The 18,985-nt window shown below is 38.6% G+C and overlaps 1 protein-coding gene across 1 annotated transcript in view; it reads left to right on the forward strand.

Annotated features, from left to right (window-relative positions):
* The first annotated feature begins 14,015 nt into the window (after positions 1-14,015).
* The window catches only part of LOC122803144, a 429,252-nt gene continuing 424,282 nt past the window's right edge, over positions 14,016-18,985 (forward strand). Inside the window, exons 1-2 of the mRNA XM_044072765.1 lie at positions 14,016-14,215; positions 14,328-14,386. Coding sequence (XP_043928700.1) covers positions 14,016-14,215; positions 14,328-14,386 — 259 coding nt within the window. The remainder of the gene's footprint in view (positions 14,216-14,327; positions 14,387-18,985) is intronic.

An 18,985-nucleotide genomic window follows, 5' to 3' on the forward strand; every position in this document is an offset into this window, starting at 1 on the left:
ATGTAAAGACTTCCAAAGATCCTGAATCTTCTAGACTTTATTGCATATTTGGGAGACATACATATATCCCCCATTGTTTCTTTGTGAATTTCTTATCCAATCTCTCTTCCCAGTCCTTTCTAACCTCCTCTGATTGTTCTTGTAGTTATCATGCAATATTTTATATGCTGTAATAATTATTACTTTTTTTAACAGTAGCTTCTGTTTTAGATTCTATTAAAAACTCTACCAGTTCTGGTCTTTTGCTTAGGATCCCCCTATTTCTTTCTCTTTGCCTAAACCATGATATAAATCATTGATAGGGAAGGCAGTCTCTATCCTGCAGTCCAGATAAATTATTGGCCTCTTCCCAGTCTATTACCTTTCTCACTCTAATTATTTGTTCCCGATACTTTAGTTCTTTTGTAATTTTTCTCCAATAAATTCCAGGCCCTCTTGCCTATATGACTAAATTCAGTCTTCTCCATCGGCAGAATCACCTTTCTCCATTCCCTTGTTGGCTTAGATCTTAGAATACTTTCTGCTACTTTACGAATATAATATTCTGTATGGTTATTGTTATTCTCATTAAGGATTTGCATCTAACATCCCAGTCTTTTCTTATTTCTTGAGCTTCCCTCCATTTCATCGTCATCTCTTTCCACTTTGAATTATAGGTTTCTGCTTGTGCTATGTATAGGAGCTTTAACTGTTTAGCTCTAAAATACCCTTTCAAATTGGGTAATCCCAAACTGCATTGCTGTATTGGAAGAATCATCTTATCTCACTTGACACTTGCTGTCTTCCCCTCCCAGATAAAATCCTTCTTTGTTAATTGCTATCCACAATTCATCTGATTGATAAAAATATGCCTGACCTGTGTATAAAACTAAAGGCACTAAAAACATTTTAACTGCTTGTATCTTGCTATCCATATCAAAATAACAGAGTTTCCAGTTTCTCATTTCTTGTATTATCTTTTGTTTAGTCTCTTCCCACATATCCTTAGCTGCCACACCAGAATCCTTTTTAATCCATACTACTAAGAATTTAATTTTATCTTGTCCCCATAAATATGTATATTGCTAAACTAACTCCTGTGTGGGTACATGATTTACAGGTATTGCCTTTGTTTTAGCTTCATTCATTTTGTATCCCAAAAAGATTTGAAACTGCCTCAAAGTATTCCACAGCAGTGAAATGCCCTTTCCTGGTTTTGGGAAGTATAAAATAATATCATCTGCAAATAGACCCAGCTTTTCTTGACTGCCCTAACAATTATATCCTTGAATTTGAGTCCCTTATTTTTTTGCCAGTGGTTCTAAATGTAATGCAAATAAGGGGGAAAGAGGATACCCCTTCCATTTTCCTCTTCTCAAACAGAAATTATCAGAGAGCAACCCCCCACTTTAAGTTTCACCTCCAGTCCATCATATATCCTCCTGATCAACTTTATAATTTTTCTCAGGGAATGCAAATGGTTCCATTGCCCTGCTCATAAACTCCCAGCTTAGTCTGTCAAATGCTTTCTCTGCATCAAGACCCACCAACAACAGTGGTATTTTCTTACATTCCGCTTCTCTCTGGATCATCAGTGTTCTGTTAATTTTGTCAAATGTTTTCCTCCCCTCCACAAAACCACATTGATCCATATCTATCAATTGTGGCATCAGCTTTGCCATTATTTTTGCCATTACAGGCATAAACACTTCATAATCATGGGGTAGGGTGGAAATGGGCCTATATGAAGGTGGATCTGATGGATTTTTATCCTCCTTATGTATTACAGCCATCACTGCTTTCTTCCAGGATGTTGGGGCTTCTCCTCTTCTTAAAATACTGTTAAACAAAACCTTCCAGATCTTTATCATTTTTTACCTTCTAGTTTCCAAATTTCCACAAGGATACCATCTATTTCTGGGGACTTTGGATTGATTGTACATCACCATTTTTTATCTCATCTCCTCATTTCTTAACTGTTTGGAATTGAGCCTCATCTTCCTCTAACTTTGGCATATTTAATACTTCCATAAACAATTTCCATTTGTACCTTTTCTTGATTTCCATATTTCTCTGCTTTATGCAGACTTTCATAAAATTTCCAAAAATGTTTCTAGTGCCTCTGCATGCTCTCTTGTTATCTTCCTTGTTATAGACTCCCTAAGCTTGGCAACAACCCTTTCTACTTTCTGCTGTGTGGGATGTTGTACCAAAAGGTTTTTTGCTCTGGAGTTAAATAAAAAAAACAGTTGCTTAACAGTAATCTTTCTAAACTCATGCATATTGTCAAGGTAATCCCTTATTTTCTGTTTAGCATTCTGCAGTTGCTCCTGTTTTTGTAATGTGAGATTACCCCTATTCTCTAATACTTTAACATTTGTCAGTCCCTCTAAATAATTATTGTTACTTCTTAACCGTATTTCTCTTTCTTTTATTTCTACCCTCTTTTTAAACTCTACTTTAATTTTATCACACTCCTTAGCTATATTTTCAGAATAAATTTCTATCTTGTCTAATAACCCCTGAATAATTTGTACTACCCATTCCTTAAATTCCTCTCTTTTCAATAGATAGGTGGGAAGGTGCCCGTGTCTCATTTTTATTTCATTAACCTGCATTTTTACTTTAGTAAATTATTGGCACGTGATCTGAAATAGTTATTGGATGCATATCAAAACTTTCAATTATATGCACATGTTCCTGTGAAATGTAAGTTCTGTCTAGTCTAACCCAGTTTGTGTATCTTGGGGAATAATATGTAAATTCACTTCAAACTCCTGCTACTGAATTCACATCTTCCATGCCAAATATTTTCATAAATGTCTTCAAAAATCTACCATCCATTGCTAGATTTTCTCTTCTGGGTTTCCCCCCAGACACACCTTCACTGCTGTAAATCAAATTCCAGTCCCCACCTATAAGTAATATCTTTGCAGATGACATTGTGATCTGTAGTGAGAGTAGGGAACAGGTGGAGGAGACCCTGGAGAGATGGAGATATGCTCTAGAGAGAAGAGGAATGAAGGTCAGCAGGACTAAGACAGAATATATGTGTGTGAATGAGAGGGAGGATAGAGGAATGGTGAGGATGCAAGGAGTAGAGGTGGCGAAGGTGGATGAGTTTAAATACTAGGAGTCAATAGTTCAGAGTAATGGTGAGTGTGGAAGAGAGGTGAATAAGAGAGTACAGGCAGGATGGAGTGGTTGGAGAAGAGTGTCAGGAGTGATTTGTGACAGACGAGTACCTGTAAGAGTGAAAGGGAAGGACTACAAGAGGGTAGTGAGACCAGCTATGTTATATGGGTTGGAGACAGTGGCATTGACAAAAAGGCAGGAGTTTGAGCTGGATATGGCAGAGTTAAAGATGTTAAGATTTGCACTGGGTGTGACGAGGGTGGACAGAATTAGGAATAAGGTTGGAAGGTTTGGAGACAAAGCCAGAGAGGCAAGATTATGTTGGTTTGGACATGTGATGAGGAGGGATGCTGAGTATATTGGGGAAAAGATGCTAAGGATGAAGCTACCAGGTAACAGGAAAAGAGGAAGGCCTAAGATAAGGTTTATGGATGTGGTGAGAGAGGACATGCAGGTAGTTGGTGTGACAGAGCAAGATGCAGAGGACAGGAAGAAATGGAAATAGGTGATCCGCTGTGGTGACCCCTAACGGGAACAGCCGAAAGAAGATGATGATGACCTATAAGTAATATCCCTGCTGAAAGCTGAATATTTCTCCCAGAATTTTCTTTAGCTCGATTTTAGCAGTTTTAGGTGGGAATATAAATACATGCCAGTGTAATCCTCCTCCCCTGCCAGTAGCCCCTTAAATAGTTACCATTATTATCTTTTCTATCCTCTTCTATGACTATTGGAGCTCCACTTGCAATTAATATAAGTACTCCTGGTTTCCTTTGTCCCAAGTGTTCTGCTGAATAACTGCCCTGAAAACCTTTCTTTATCAGATTCACATGTTCAGTTATTTCCAAAGGTTTCTCCTGTAGCATAGCTATTTGCACTCTAAATTTTTAAAAAAGTTCACTATTCTTTCTTTTCTGTATATTGTCAGAGACTATTAACATTTAAAAATAATATAGAAAGCGTCATTATGTTAAAAAGTTATTATTCCCACCTTTTATGTGTAATAGCTTTTTGTTAAGTATCTAGTTCCAACTTTTGTGTTACATGCATACACTAACGTTTGGCAGGTTGATCTTTTATATGGTTGTTTCTTGTCATATCCATTTGAGCCTATGTCACATCTTAAAAAACTTTTTGTTTTATTGAAAGCCCTCAAACAAACAAAGAAACAAAAAAAAATACGCTCATAAACCTCTATAAACACACAAAAATAGGTACAGCTACAAATATTGAAGTTTCATCCTCCTAATAGGAACAATTGTCCCAAACTGACAGCCACACTGACAGACTTGGGTTAACCTAAAAGGAAGGTTATTCATGCTAAGGCACATGGTATAGCCTGTACTTTTACTAAGTGCTGTCTGGTTTTTTCTTATCTTTATTGCTCTCCCAGATTGGGAAAACACTTGAATGCTTTCAGAAAACATTATCTCCTAGCCATTGAAAGAAAGACATATTCTGTTCTGTTTTTATTGCTGTTTATCAGATTGTCTCCATGGAGTCATGAGAACCAGATACCAAGTTGTTATTACAAGCATTTATTTGTTTGCTTTCTCTTAAAATGTATTACTAGATCAAGCCATTTCCCTATGCAAGAATGAGAAAAATCACATACATTTTTCTTGTATCATGCTCTTTTGACCAAACTTTTCTTCTTTTTTTTACATTACACTGCCTACATTTCTTAACAAGGAGAAAGAGAGAAGAGGGAAAAATAGTGGCACCTGTTTACTTTAGTATCCCCATTACACTTGGAAGTAACTGAGAAAACTTTACTTTATAGCATGCAGATTATATCATGCAGTATAAAAATACTGCTAAGAACAAAATTTTGTTTTACATATAGTTAACGCTGTTCTCCTCTTCCCCTCTCCTAAGTGTTCTTCCAAACATTAATGATATGAAGTAGGGCATATGGTTTAGAGCCCCTTACAAGTTTAACAAAGTCAAAATGTCCAATATTTCCAGGTTTTCTTGTGCTGTCATGTTTCACAAATATAATTAATGCTTTGTAATCCCACATTTGTCAGTTTCTGAGTTGACAGTTTTATTCCTGTTTATCTCTATCTCCCAAATCCAGTCTCTGCTTCATTTTCAATGTATTCTCGGTTCTTCTAGTCAACCCTTGTGCTTTTTTCTGCCTCTCAAGCATTTTCCTTTGAAATATTAGAAAAGGAACTGGCACAGTCTCTCTGTGGTCTTTATTACCAGAAAAGCAAGAAGGAGAATCTCCTTCTGTTTTACAGCTCACTTTTTGTTGGGCAAACCTTTGTATTTCTTCCTTAGCATGTTCTGCATCAAGGAAATTATTTTGTCGGGTCTATATCATATATTCGAAATTCCAAAATATCGAACACCATAAGTTCGAACTTGGAATTTCAAATTATGATAACATCAAACGCTCAGAATAGCGAATTTTTTCCCAGGGAAAAAATTGCTGTTCCGAGAAACATACACACAACACAAGCACACCAAAATAAATAAACCACACACATACAGTTAACAAAACCCAACCCTACACTAAACCATACGTACATTACTAACTATCCATTTACCTTAACTCGCACCCTAACCCTAAGGTCTGTAACTCTCGCACCACAGTAGAGGAAATAGCGAAGCCACGGAATGGCCCACCGAAAACTTGCCCTAGGTAAGATTTCGATGTTCCGGGGCTTTGCTATTTTCATCCTTCGATGTAGTGGGTTCGATATAACATTTAAAGTTTTACATCTTCGTAGTTATAATATAGACCCAATTTTGTCCCTCCAGAAAAGAATAGTCTGAAGGTAGCTTTGTACAGCAGTTTGACTCTTACACCTGCTTTTCAACATTCCCTGGTTAGTGGAATAACTTTACTCCTCTTCTGCCTGGTGTACAGTGAGTAATCATTTTCCACAGACACTCTACTGTCTCTCATTTTTAGTACTTTGTCCTTCTGCCAAGGTTTTGTCAGAATCAACTCCTCCTGCTGGTGGGATTGCATCTTTACTATTAAAGGTCTAGGTTGCTTTCTTTTAGCCAGGTTTGGAGCATATGCATAATGTACTCTTTCAGTTAACAACTCCTGCTGTGGAATACCAGTCCAGTTTCTTATTTGTGCTTTCCTAAAATTAATATAGTCTGTTCCTTCCAATTTTTCTGGTACAGCAGAAAATCTCAGGTTTTCCCTATGTGCCTTGTCCTCTAATTCTAGTATTTTTTAAACATCTCTTCTTGAGCCATGTCAAATTCAACTGTCCCTTTCTTCATTTTGACCTCTGATTTTTTGCAGTTTTATCACCTCATCTGAATATCTGTTTAAAGCTTCTTCCATTTTTTCCAGCCTTTTGTTATTTGAGTTGATATACTCCATCAGTGTTTTATTTATTTTAATCAGTTCTCAGTACATTTGACTTATTCTTTCTTCTAGGTTATTGGAAGTCATGTCTTGCACCAAAGCTGGAGCTTGCACTGCTTTTTGCTGAACAGCTGCAGAATTCTTCACAGTCAGTGTTTTTTCCTCACCTTTTGTGATTGATTTTCTTTCAGATTCTCTGAATTTCTTTTTTGCTGGCATGCAGGAAGTGTATTTAGTAGTCAGTTACTGAAATTTACCCAAAAAGTCTAAGTTTAATGGCTCTCTCTTCTGAGTTTCTGATTTCACGCTGGGAAAGCTGAAATTAAGCTGTTACTCAATGTGCAGCAATCTCAGAAGAGAGTTCTCTATCCTTTCATGTCTGAGAAGCAATAACGTCAGGCAAGTGGGTACTAACCATTATCAAGGAGGGTTACTCCATGTCTCCAACTCCAGAGGGAATCCCCCTTCCCCTGACCAGTTATATCTCATAGAGCCCGTCATGCCATATTTACTGTCCCAGGGAACTACAGAAGAAGTTTCTCCATTTAATTCAGGAATCATTTTTTCTTTATTTCAAGCTCTTCCTGGTTCCCAGGAAGGAAGGTCATTAGAGGCCCGTCCTGGATCTCTAGGCTAAACACTTCACTGAGACTACTCTCTTTCAAAATACTCTATACCTTTTCTATTCTCTCAAGCCTTCCTAGAATCCTTAGACCTATAAGACGCTTATCATCATTGTGACACTGCCAGCCCAGCTATCTGGAATTTTGTAAATAATTCTATGTCTTTTGTGAATATTGCTATGATTTATACAGAACTGTATGTTATGTACTGAGCGTAAAGAATGTAACCACAGCATACCCTGCTGGAACATGGAAGGTTAACTTACAAAACTTCAAGAAAATACGTTGAAATTAAGTCCTTTACGATGTGCTATAAAAGTTAGTTTCAATGCAGCAAGAAGACAGGATGTCTAGAGCTAGAAGTTTTTTATTGTCTTGGAGAGAAGTATTTACTATGTTTAAAATGTAAATGCGTTTTATTGCTTTATGACTTCCTAGCAGCTGCACATCTGAGAGATATGTATTTTAACACAGAGATGTTAGTTTCTGGTTTAGCTTGGGGACTAAATTCAGGTGACAGAAAGTGATGTCATCCAAGCTAACCCAGCAGTCATATGTGATACTGATTTAAGAACTCTCTCAGAGACTGGGCATTTTGTGTTTTGTCTTGGACCTAGCAAGAACATCCACTCATCATCTGCACTTGCCTTACTAGTAGTAAGTAACTAGGGTACAGTAATTTCTTTTAGATTTAGTTAGGAATATAGTAAAAATTAGTTTAGATGTTTTCTGTATTTATATGAGACTGCCCTGCTATGTTGTTTTAAAATATGTCCTGTGATTCTTAACTGTGTAGTTACTGTGTTGCTTGAGTATTGTATTATTCTTTTATTATTTATTATTAAATATATTTAAACCTATCTTTGTGGCTGATATTTGTGAGACATATTTAGCTCCTAGAGTACTTGCATCTGCATTTGATGACACTGTACAGGTAACCTCTAATAGCCTGGCACTTGGTCAGAAACTACCATTTGGATAATAGTAACATTATACAGTAGGATTGGACAAGCTTTGGTAAGGGCCTTAAAGTAGCTGATAAGGGGATCTAGTGGCAGTGATAACTACCTTATAGTCTGGACATAAGGGGACATAGCTAGTAAACCTGTGCCAGCCTTTCCCAGGTGTGTGTTTGTATATAAATCAAATCTCAAAGTATGTGTGTGTGTCAGCTATTTGGGCAGGGACATGAAGCACTGGTTGGACAGAGAGAGTGTTGGGAGGACTTGGCTTGGAACCCTGGCTAAGGACTCAACTTTGTAGCTGTGTCAGTGGGGAGTCTTACTGGGGATCTGGAGAAAGAGGGAAAAAACAACCCCAGACTAACTGTGATCTCTGTGTGCTCTTAAGGGCAATTGTACTTTACTGTGTGTGTACTTGTAATTTTGCCAATGTGTAGGTCCATCACTGGTGCTAGTGGTGAAGATTGAGGCTCCTTGATTACTGGGCTAGTGCAGGGGCATTACAATCATATTCACCAATCATCCTTCTTGCAGAAAATATTTCATTTTTTTTACTGGATTGTCATATTTTCAGTTTACTGCTTTGCCCTTTGGTTTGTCTGCAGCTCCAAGGGTGTCCATGAAGTGCCTTGCTCCAGTAGTGGCTTTCTGCCACATTCAGGGCATTCAAATTTTCCCATACCTGGACAACCTTCTTCTCCAGGCTGTATCCAGGGATATGTTTCTAAAATCCCTTAATTACACAATAAAACTTCTGACTCTTCTATGATTCACCGTCAGTTTCAGAAAGCTCCGGTGCATGCCTTCCCAACAGGTGACCTTCCTGGGATGCTATCTAGACATGTGTACCATGCATTTCTCCATTCCTCCAGAGAAGGTCACCTCACTCGCCAGTGAGTTCCTTCTGCTTTCCAGTCAGCATCCATCACTCGGCCAGACAGGCTGTCAGGGTCTTGGGTCTTATGGCTGCCACCATTCCTGTGTTGCCCCTCATCAGATTACACACAAGGAAAATACAGTGGTACCTGAAATCAGTGTGATCACAACATTGTCACCCTCTCAATGTCAACATTCCCCTTCTTCCTTGCATGAAGAAGGAGCTCATTTGGTGGAGCAACCAGATTAAGTTCAACTCAGGTTTCCCATTCATTCTAGCTTCACACAACCAAGTCCTGTTTACAGAGGTATTGGATAGGGCATGGGGGGGCTTGAACAGGAGACAACAGAGTCCAAGGGGAGTGGCTAACCCATATATTAAAAGAACATGTAAACTTAAAGGAAATGAGATAACTTATTCAAGTCCTATGGACCTTATCACACCTTTGAAACTAGGCACTCTTCTGGTACACGCAAACAGCACCACGGTGATGTGGTACATAAACAGAAAGTTACAAGATCCTATCCTCTGTGCAGGCTAGCACTGGAGGTTTGGTACCTAGCTCCTCAGATAAATCTGTCTGTCTCAGCTACAAACAATCCCTCCCAACAGAATGTGTTAGCAGACTCTCTAACCAGAGACTTGGAAGACCCTTATGAATGGTCTTTGCTCAAAGAAGTGTTCATAGCTATCACTCTCAGATGGGAGAGCCATCAGAGAGACCTCTCTTCGTCCTCAAAAAACATCTACATCCTCTGTTCTGCACTAGGACTCTGCCACCTCCAGCTTGGAGTACAGATGCCTTCTCTTTCACATGGACAGGGAAGTTCCTTTATGTGTATCCACCATTACCTCTGCTCCCAAGGCTCCTACTTAAGGTCCAGAAGGAATACCCAAAACTTCTACTACTGCCACCATTCTGGCCAAGACAGCACTGGTTCCCACTCATGTTTCACATATCAAAGGGAAAGTTCTGGTGAATCCCTCCAAAACCAGATCTAATCACCCAACAGAAAGGACAACTCCTTTATCCCAATCTTGACTTTTTCAGCTTGACCATCTGGATGATAGGATTTTAATCCCTACAAGACACAAATTTCCTGAAGAAGTGGTTCGGATTCTACAAGAAGCCAGAAAACCTGGCACTAGAAAGTCTTACACAGCCAAGTGGAAGAGATTTTCCATCTGTTTCTTTAAACTTTAATTCCAACCTGTTTTAATGGACACCCCCACAGTACTCCAATATTTGTGTGACTTATTACATTCAGGGTTGGCCTACTATTCCATTAGGACTCATTTAGTCATTAATGCTTGCTACCCTTGGAGACCCCTCTTATGTCTTGGACAGAAGTTAAACTTTTCCTGAGGGCTGTTTTACATCTTAACCCCCCACAGAAACCTATTTCACCTCCTTGACACCTTAATTTTGTTTTGGAAAAGCTAACTTTACCCCCTTTTGAGCTAGCTGCTTCTTCAAAATTCTGCACTTCACAAAGAGTACTCCCCTTGACCCAGACTTAAGCCTACAGGGACACAGAAATAGTGGTTGTCATGGCCATTCCCCCCTCCTCATCTTCCACAAAGATAGGGTAACCAGTTCCAGTCCTTCCTTCATGCCAAAAGTGGTTTGTGAGCTCATGCTTAACCAAGCAATCAGTCTGCCTACCCTTTTCCCTTATTCCCAGAATAAGGGGGAAAGAATACTGCACTCTTTAGACATTCACAGACAGCTGAGGTTTTGCCTGCATAAAACTAAGGATATCAGAAAAAAAAAACAGATCAACTATTGTTTCTTTCATGGAATCAAAGTTAGGGCAACCAGTTTCCAAACAATCTACTGCTTCCTGGATTTCAAAGACTATTTCCTTCTGTTATTTTCACCATGGAAGTACTCTGCCCTACTGCTCAAAAGCTTGTTCTACTCAAACACTAGGTTCTTCATGTGCTTTCTACAAAGATATAGACAGACATCAGGTCTATTTTGGAAGCAGCTACCTGGTCCTGTGTTCACATCTTCACAAAACACTACAAGATGGATGCTTTCTCAAGGTCCAGGGCAGTATTTGCCAAAATTATTCTGATTGGCCTCCTATACTCCCCCTGTGTTTGTTCCCTTTAACTTACCACTCTCTTTCTGTACAGCTCTGGGAATCACCCATCTGTTAAGAATACTGGAAGAGGGACTCAGTCAGGACATAGTACAATTGCGTAAGAATTTTCCAAAGCATGTCCTACTGATCACTACTGCTGAATTCCTTCCCTCCCATCTGTCCCCCTTTATTTACTTATTTTGCTCTCACTGGCACTAACAGTTTGCCTTTCATATACACATAAGCACATTCTATATCACAGGATCCTACTTTCCGAGAGGGAACTTGCTTGCCATGTTCAACCTAGGCCTGTCCTAGTTGACCTTTCTCTTTCCTTGGTCTTCTTCAGGCTGATGCTGGCTTGAAGATAGACTGAGAATCTCATCTACTTATATACTGTGATGCCCATGAGATGAGGTCATCATCTGGACGTATGTCGTATGAAGGTATAGCTTTGGTATCCCAGCTGGATGTCAGCAAACCATGCGTTAAGAATACTTCAACAGTTATCAGTAGGACATCTACTGTTATGGTAAGTTCTTACACAGCTGTACTTTTTAGTCCAAACAATGTGTACAGTGCCACTGAAGATAACATTTCACTGGTTTGGACTTTCTAAAGCAGTTCAAAAGTGTTGATGCACAGCAATAAATCCAGTAACTTTTCTACATTGTGTTGTTTGCCCTGTAACCTGGAGTGAAATTTAACAGGAGAAGTTTTGAGGTATTGCATGAATTGTATTTTGAGAAAAAGGAACCAAAGATTGGGAGCCCTTTGCAATAAAAAAATGATTATTGGAAAGAAGACACTCAAGTGAATGTGGTATTTGCAGTGAGAAATAAAAATTGATTGTTGGAGACTGAGTATAAAGTTGACAGCAGCATGCCATGTGAAATCTTTCAGGCTGCTGAAGCAATTTAGATGTATGGTGTTGTGCAACAGTGAAAAATTCTACTTTTTATATGATCCAGACATTTCCTGCATTTGTGAATTATCAGATTTAAAACAAATGAAAACCAATGCCTGCTATTTGCTTTAAAAGTGAACTTCTGAACTTTAGTATTCAAGTTGCACCTACTAAAACTCTGCGAGCCTTGCTTGTTGAGAAAAAGTGAGCATTATGTAAAAAACATTCAAAAATAGTAGATCTTCGTACACTACTGAATGTTACTAGCTGCATTCTGAAGTAGTGTTCGTAGCACTGAATCTTGCTAGGTGCTGTCAGTGGTTAAAGTGTGCAGTTCCTTACAATGCTGAATCATGTAGGTACTTAGTAGTTATAAGAATCCTTTGGCAAAGCATTTGCAGCACTATTAAGTGTTATTTTAACAGTACTAAAACATCTGTAAGAAAGTGTTTGAGACGTGTAAGTAAAATGCAACTCTTCCACACTGATGAATTGTTACAACTAAAGAAATGGTACGTCTAGACAAATATGTGCCGTTTCCATACTGACATTTACTTTAACAGTACAAATATGTCTTCATAGCAGTTAAAGTATAGCCTGGAAAATAAGTTATTTATTAGTTATGTATTAAGGACTTGCAACCAAAGATGTTTGTAGCAAATTTGCTTTACTAATACACTGGTGGCATTTTGTGAAAATTTGTTGACATGAGGTGCTATTCTTAAAATAAACCAGTTTGCCAGGGAATAAGGGGATAATTTCTGAGTAAAGCAAGAAAAAAGCTGTCATTTCTAAAAAATGAAAAGCCTCTGACAGAGGAAATGGAGGCTATTATGTAAAGTAAGAAAATGTTGTTTACCTTAAAAGTAAACTCTATGAGACTAATAAAAAGAGATTCATTGATGTGTAAAGTGACAAGAAAGAAAATAGAATGCAAACATGGTCAAACTGGTTGTGAGTTTCCTTTACTAAAGAATGAGCAGCAGAAGAGCTAGTTATCAAAACAATTCCTGGAAAATGAACAAGTGTTAATCTTAATCTCTGGTAAGGTACTGCAACATGGGTTAATGAAAGAAAGTGATGCTGGAAAACCAAGTACTATCACAAGCAGATGGGGTCCAGCGCAATCAGAATTCTTTGCATCAGAATATCTGATTTAGACACTAACAAGTGGATGTGTTGCAGTCCAGTATTTCAACTATGCAAAATAAACATTAGCTAAAATAATGACCCTAGATCTATAGATTCTACATGAGCTAGAACAGATGAAACTATGGGGCAGAATGTGTTTTTTGAGTGTGTTATTTGAAAACTACAGACATTGGAGCTTGTTTCAAGAAGTATACTTGTGACATAGAGAGCTAACGGGCCACGAACAGCAAAGGACATGGCAAATTAAAACAGACAAGTAGTTAATCTGTCCAAAAGACTTTTTAAACTTTCTGTACAAGTGGAAGCAGAAAAACAAGAAACTAAGTCTGAAAGTGTAACATCAAGTAGCATCAATAACTAAAAGAAAAATGAGAGAAGTGCCTTGTATTAGAACTTGAAAGACAAAAATAGGTAAATTTCATTCCCAAGCTGACATTGTGTTGATAGAGCGAAAAGGAAATTCCATGGCAGGAGCATTGGTTAGGGTGGGGCAAAGGGGGTATCTTCCCTGGGCACAATGTGTTATGGGGTGTGATTGACAGCTCCAGTTTTGGTTTATTTATTTGTTTTAGGTCTATGTATGGAGCATCAGGGCAAGAATGAGCTTGTAGTATTGAGGGGTGCCAGATCAATCAGCCCTTATTTTTTTTTTTTTTTTGCTGTCACATAGATATGAAGCTGTTACATTAAGAGCGTGAGGTGTTAGATCAGGCAGTGACACCAGGCACCACAAGACCCAGCAATGCCTCTGGCAGGAGTTACAATATAGCAGCATAAAATCCAAAAGGCAGAGCATAGCCAAAGTTCATGCACAGAAAATAACAAAGATAAACGAACTCAGCAACACAAAATTAAAATAAACATTTAGTATAACAACAAGGAGTTACAATATACTAACAGTACCTTGTTTGACTTAAATGCAAAAACATCAGAATCTGCAAGATGAAAACGAGATGCTAAAGGCAGAACACCAGGAGACTGGAAACAAGAGCAAGACCCATGACAATAACAATGAAGTAGACCATCCTGTGCAACAAAAGAAACCTGTCAGTATAAATGAATGTTATCAAGTGGTTCTGAATGATAAAGAATTCAAAATGTCTGTAAAGACACAGGCATGCAACAGTGGCTTAATTGCACTTTGTATACTCAAGTGCTGGAACAAAAACGCCAAAAGATTGTGCATATTATTACAATCAAGCAAAGAGGAAGTTGCATTGCAAACTGAATGAACAGAATGCATTTGTACTTATGTTAACCTCTAGATATAAACAACTGGAACATGAAAACAAAATCCAGAAAAGATCCTTGGAGGAAGCAAACGGTAAATCAAAACAATGGCTGTCAACTCTTGCTGCACATGTTTAGATGATGCAGTAAAGTCCTACAGATATAATAAACAAGACAGCAAGTAAAAAACTTGTGGAAGAAAAAAATTCTAAATATCAGACTTCTTGGTGGTGTGGAAACTGTAAGTACCTTAGGAGAAAAAAAAACTTTGCTGTGAAGCAGGTGGTGTTAGTTGTTAATTAATTCTGCATCAGGTGGTGCCTCATAAATAGGGTTGCCAGATGTCCGGTTTTTGACCGGACTGTCCGGTTTTTTGAAAAGTTGTCCGGTTAGAAATTTCATTCAAAACCGGACTTTGGTTTTGTTTTTAAATTTTGCGGCACTGACGCTGATGTCATCACGTGCGCAATGACATCAGGTCCCTCAGGGCTACCAGCCTGTCGGAATTGAGCTCAAGGAGCTCACTTCCGGTAGTGCGAGCGGGAAGCAGAAGCCAGCATTTAAAGGCAGCATTTTCAGAATGCAAGCGAGCAACAAGAGTTCAACTTTGATCGTAGTGGCAGTAAACAAGGTGTTTTATCTCGTGCGTTGGTTATAGCGTTGGGGTGAGTTCCATGCATAAACTTAGCAGTACATCAACTGATACTTTTGTACCGCTCTTCGTTACTTTTTTCAAACACTCTGATGTAGTGGGATTCGTTGTTTATTACATTACTGTCAGCCGTCTGTCTCCAAAATGTGTGTTAGAAACTTATTTGCTGCACAAGGTGGTATAACAGCTTAATAAGAACTTAATTTAGGACGCTCACGGGATAGTTTTTTACATTTTAGTATAAAATCTTTTGTTTTAAAGAATTAATGATTTAGTATTGTTATCATGGGCAGCAGTTCCACTTTGTATAGTGTTTAACTTCAAACGGGGAAGGCACAGCAGAAGCCAGCATCGGGAAAGCAGCTTTAGCAATGAAGGTAGTGAAGGGTACTTTATTGACTTCTCATTTATCATTTTTTCATCAAGCTAAATCACCACTCTGATTATTTGAAGTAGCAGCAACCTATGGTTGCAAGCAAACCACTCAACACTTAATTGCTGGGTGTTCTGCTTGGTCTGAATGACAGAACCTTTGCTCTTTGATTTGTTGTCTATATGGCTGTAGTAAATAGAAAGCCATGAAACCCTGACTGATGTTATTAGCTGTAGCCTGTAGCATCAGCATTGGGAGTTTGCAGACAGTGGTGCTGTGAGGGCCTGGCCTGCTGAGACTAAAAGTGATGAGGGTGGGATGAATCAACACAAAATTATGTGGTCTGTTGCAGGAATGTTTACCTCAGTCATGCAGACAACCAGATATTCATATCTCTCAGCTCTTCCTGATTTGAAAGGACTTCCCTGATTTTGTGTTATATATGAGGTAGTTTTTAGTAAGGCTTTTGGTTTCTGGTAAATCCTTCAAGCTTGCAGTCACTAAATGGTGACTGATGCTTGAGCTTTCTTCTTTGCAACCTACAGAAAATGTACCCAGGAATATTTAAACTCCCTCACTAATTTTGTGCCTTTGAACCTGATTCTTGCATCTGGGGGTTCGCAGTTATATGAATGCATTACTGTGCTGACCTTATTTTTAATAAGAGTTGGACAGCTAAGATGGACCCAAAGAAGCAATATTGCTGGAAATGTCTGTAGTGAACAGTGACTAACTGTCATCTGATGTTTGCTCATTATTCTGGCTTTGCATAACCAGTGCAATTTGTGTGAAGCAATTTGAAAATCTTTAATGTTTGGTTAGTGTTTCTGTGGAACTTAATTGAAATGAATTGAATGGCTATCTTTTTTAATCTCACAACCAAGCATCTGTAGTGTACACAGAACTTTCTGTAACTGCTGGGTGGGAGTCTGTGTGTGTGTGTGTGTGTGTGTGTGTGTGTGTGTGTGTGTGTGTGTGTGTGTGTGTGTGTGTGTGTGTGTGTGTGTGTGTGTGTGCGTGTGCGTGTGTGTCTTGCCACAGAGCTTATCCTTGTTTCTACTTTTACTATTGTTCAGTAAAAGTCTATCATTGTCACAGTTTAAGTGCTTGAAACTTTAGTAGGTAGAGGGTCAGCTACAAGACTGCTGACCACATGTTTATTTGGATGTACTGAGCGACCTACTAAAAATCGGTTCCTACATACATATGTTGCGCTTACTTACAGTTTGTGACGAAAATCCTTCATTGTTCGTTCTTCTAAAATATTGGTATGAGCTTTGTGTACTTTGTGCACTCCCCTTTTTTCTGTGATTGATGGTTCAGTCCTGTAGCCATAGGCACACCAAGGCTTCACAAAAGCATATGAAGTTAAGGTAAGACTCAGTGGTATTTCAAAGGAGAGCAATGGGACTGTAATAATATAACAGAGATGACTTCTAGTTGTTGTCGCCTATGATAGGGAGGTAATGCCCAGAAGTTGCTCAATTCAAGTTTTGCTTCAGTGGAATGATGGTGTGTATGCAGAAAGCTTGGGAGTGTTCCAGGAAGTTGTTACCTTTCCTTGTTCCTATTGAGTATTGTGGCTAAGGTTATCGTTCCTGTGTGGCTAATTTATATAATTGTATATACTTTGGGATTGGCAAGAAGTAAACATTTGGGATTTGGTTCATTTCTTAAGTGTGTGTGTGTGACAGGAATGGTGTCCGCTTTTAGAGTAAGCAATCCAAAGCGACACTAATAAAAAAACATAGAATGGCAATGAATCAGTGTCACACACACTTCCCATTAAAAATGAAGCACAAACCTGCCAGAATTTGATTCAAAATGGTACAAATGATAAATACTACTGAAAGATGTTCAAGAATGGGTGAGGTAAAATTCAATATACAATATTACACTTCATTTTTCAAAAGCTGCAAGACCAATTGTGTCATTATGTATTGTTTTATACTAAACATGTATTTTCAGACCATGCTATACATTTTCAGGTCTGTTATTGATGTAAGATATGATTGTTGTTAATACTGTCATTTCTTAGAACATTTTAAAATGTTATCATCCCAAACTTGGGAAAACAATGTGCAATGCTGTTTAGATGAATGTGAGATTTAAAGGCAGAGTAGTTTTAATGCTAAGTCTGTTTTTATTGTGAGACTGTATTGCTTTGTTTGGCATATGTGTATCAGTAGTTTGTGCTATAAAATTTGAAATAAATATTTTAAATTAAATCCAAATATCTGTAATAACTGTAGAATAAAGCACAAGACAGTATGCAGAGTGAGAGTTTCTAACTGTGTTTATGGCAACTGGGGAGAAATCGGCTGAAAGCAGGCATCCAGAATAGAAAAAGAGGGCGTTCCTATGTCGTGATGAGGTCACAAAATGGGCGGGGCATGGGTGGGAGAGGGGTGGGAATGGGCGGGGTTATGGGTGATGCAAGGGGCGTGACCTTAGCCCGGTTTTAGCCACAAAGAAAGCTGGCAACCCTACTCATAAAGGATACAGTCAGCTATTTCAGAACCTTGTGTCCACACAGAAGATGATGCTGCAGAAGGCCAGTCGGTTAATAGACTCGTGTTTTATTGCAGATGACACTTTCAGAAAAATAAATTGGTATAACCATTGTCCTGACAATGTTAAATATTTTGACCAGCATGGTAGGCCTGAGAAAATCAATGTGAAGGCAAGGATTGTGTGTTGCATAAGGCTGCTCAAATGTTTTACCATTGCACACATTTCTGGACATTGCCTCAGTTGGATTACAATGGCTGATGCTCTGTGTTTGTAGTTTTCTTTATCAGTCAAGGTGAAATATGGCTGGCCAGTAATGCTTATTCCCACAAGTCTGCACTTGGAGGGAGTGGGTGTCATGTTATGTCATGCCATCTGGCAATCTTTATGACACACAGGCTGAGTCCTTGGCCGCAGTACCCTGTACTATGCCTAACCCTGCAGAAAAAGGGAATAAAAGGAGAAGGAAAACATAAAACACATTGGCATGTGTGTATGACCCTTCCATGTCAAATTTAAATTATACATGTCCATGTACTGTATGCCGCCTGTTGAGACTGTCACTTCTCCTTAATCAGGACTCCCAGCTGAATGCTATATCCTGCGGTGATATAAAGCACAAATTAGATCATAATCAGTACAATATGTCAATGCCAATGGAAAGCAATGACAGCAAAAGAGAATACTCAGAAAATACAGTGCAAAACCAAATACACTGTGCTTTTTTAACAGCTGTCTGACTTTCCTTAATATCTGTCTCCTGCTGTAGTAGCAGGTCCTGGTGGTACACCCAAAGGTCATTGTACCCATGCAAGCACTGCTCACTAGAGAGTAACTCACTACCCTGGCCAGCTAAAGAGAAACATCTTTATCTCTAGGCTGCAGCAGAGGAGCCTTGCTGAAATCTATACATGAAGAGCATGTGTCCACTCCGCAGTTCAGAACAAGGAAGAAAATGGTAGCCCCTACTCAGGGCCATCTGTTATGGTTACTAAGTGACTTGCTTCATCTGATTCAAAGATTCAAAGAAACTTTATCGTCATTTAGGAAACACAAGTGCTGCCTAAACAAAAGTTCAAGTGTCAGTTCTTTTACAGGAAAAAACACACAAAAAGACAAGACATAATAGGTATTAAAGAAAAAGCAAAAGTATCTGG

Source organism: Protopterus annectens, chromosome 5.part1 (genome assembly GCF_019279795.1).
Source record: "Protopterus annectens isolate FY-2018-M chromosome 5.part1, PAN1.0, whole genome shotgun sequence".
Classification (NCBI taxonomy): Eukaryota; Metazoa; Chordata; order Ceratodontiformes; family Protopteridae; genus Protopterus; species Protopterus annectens.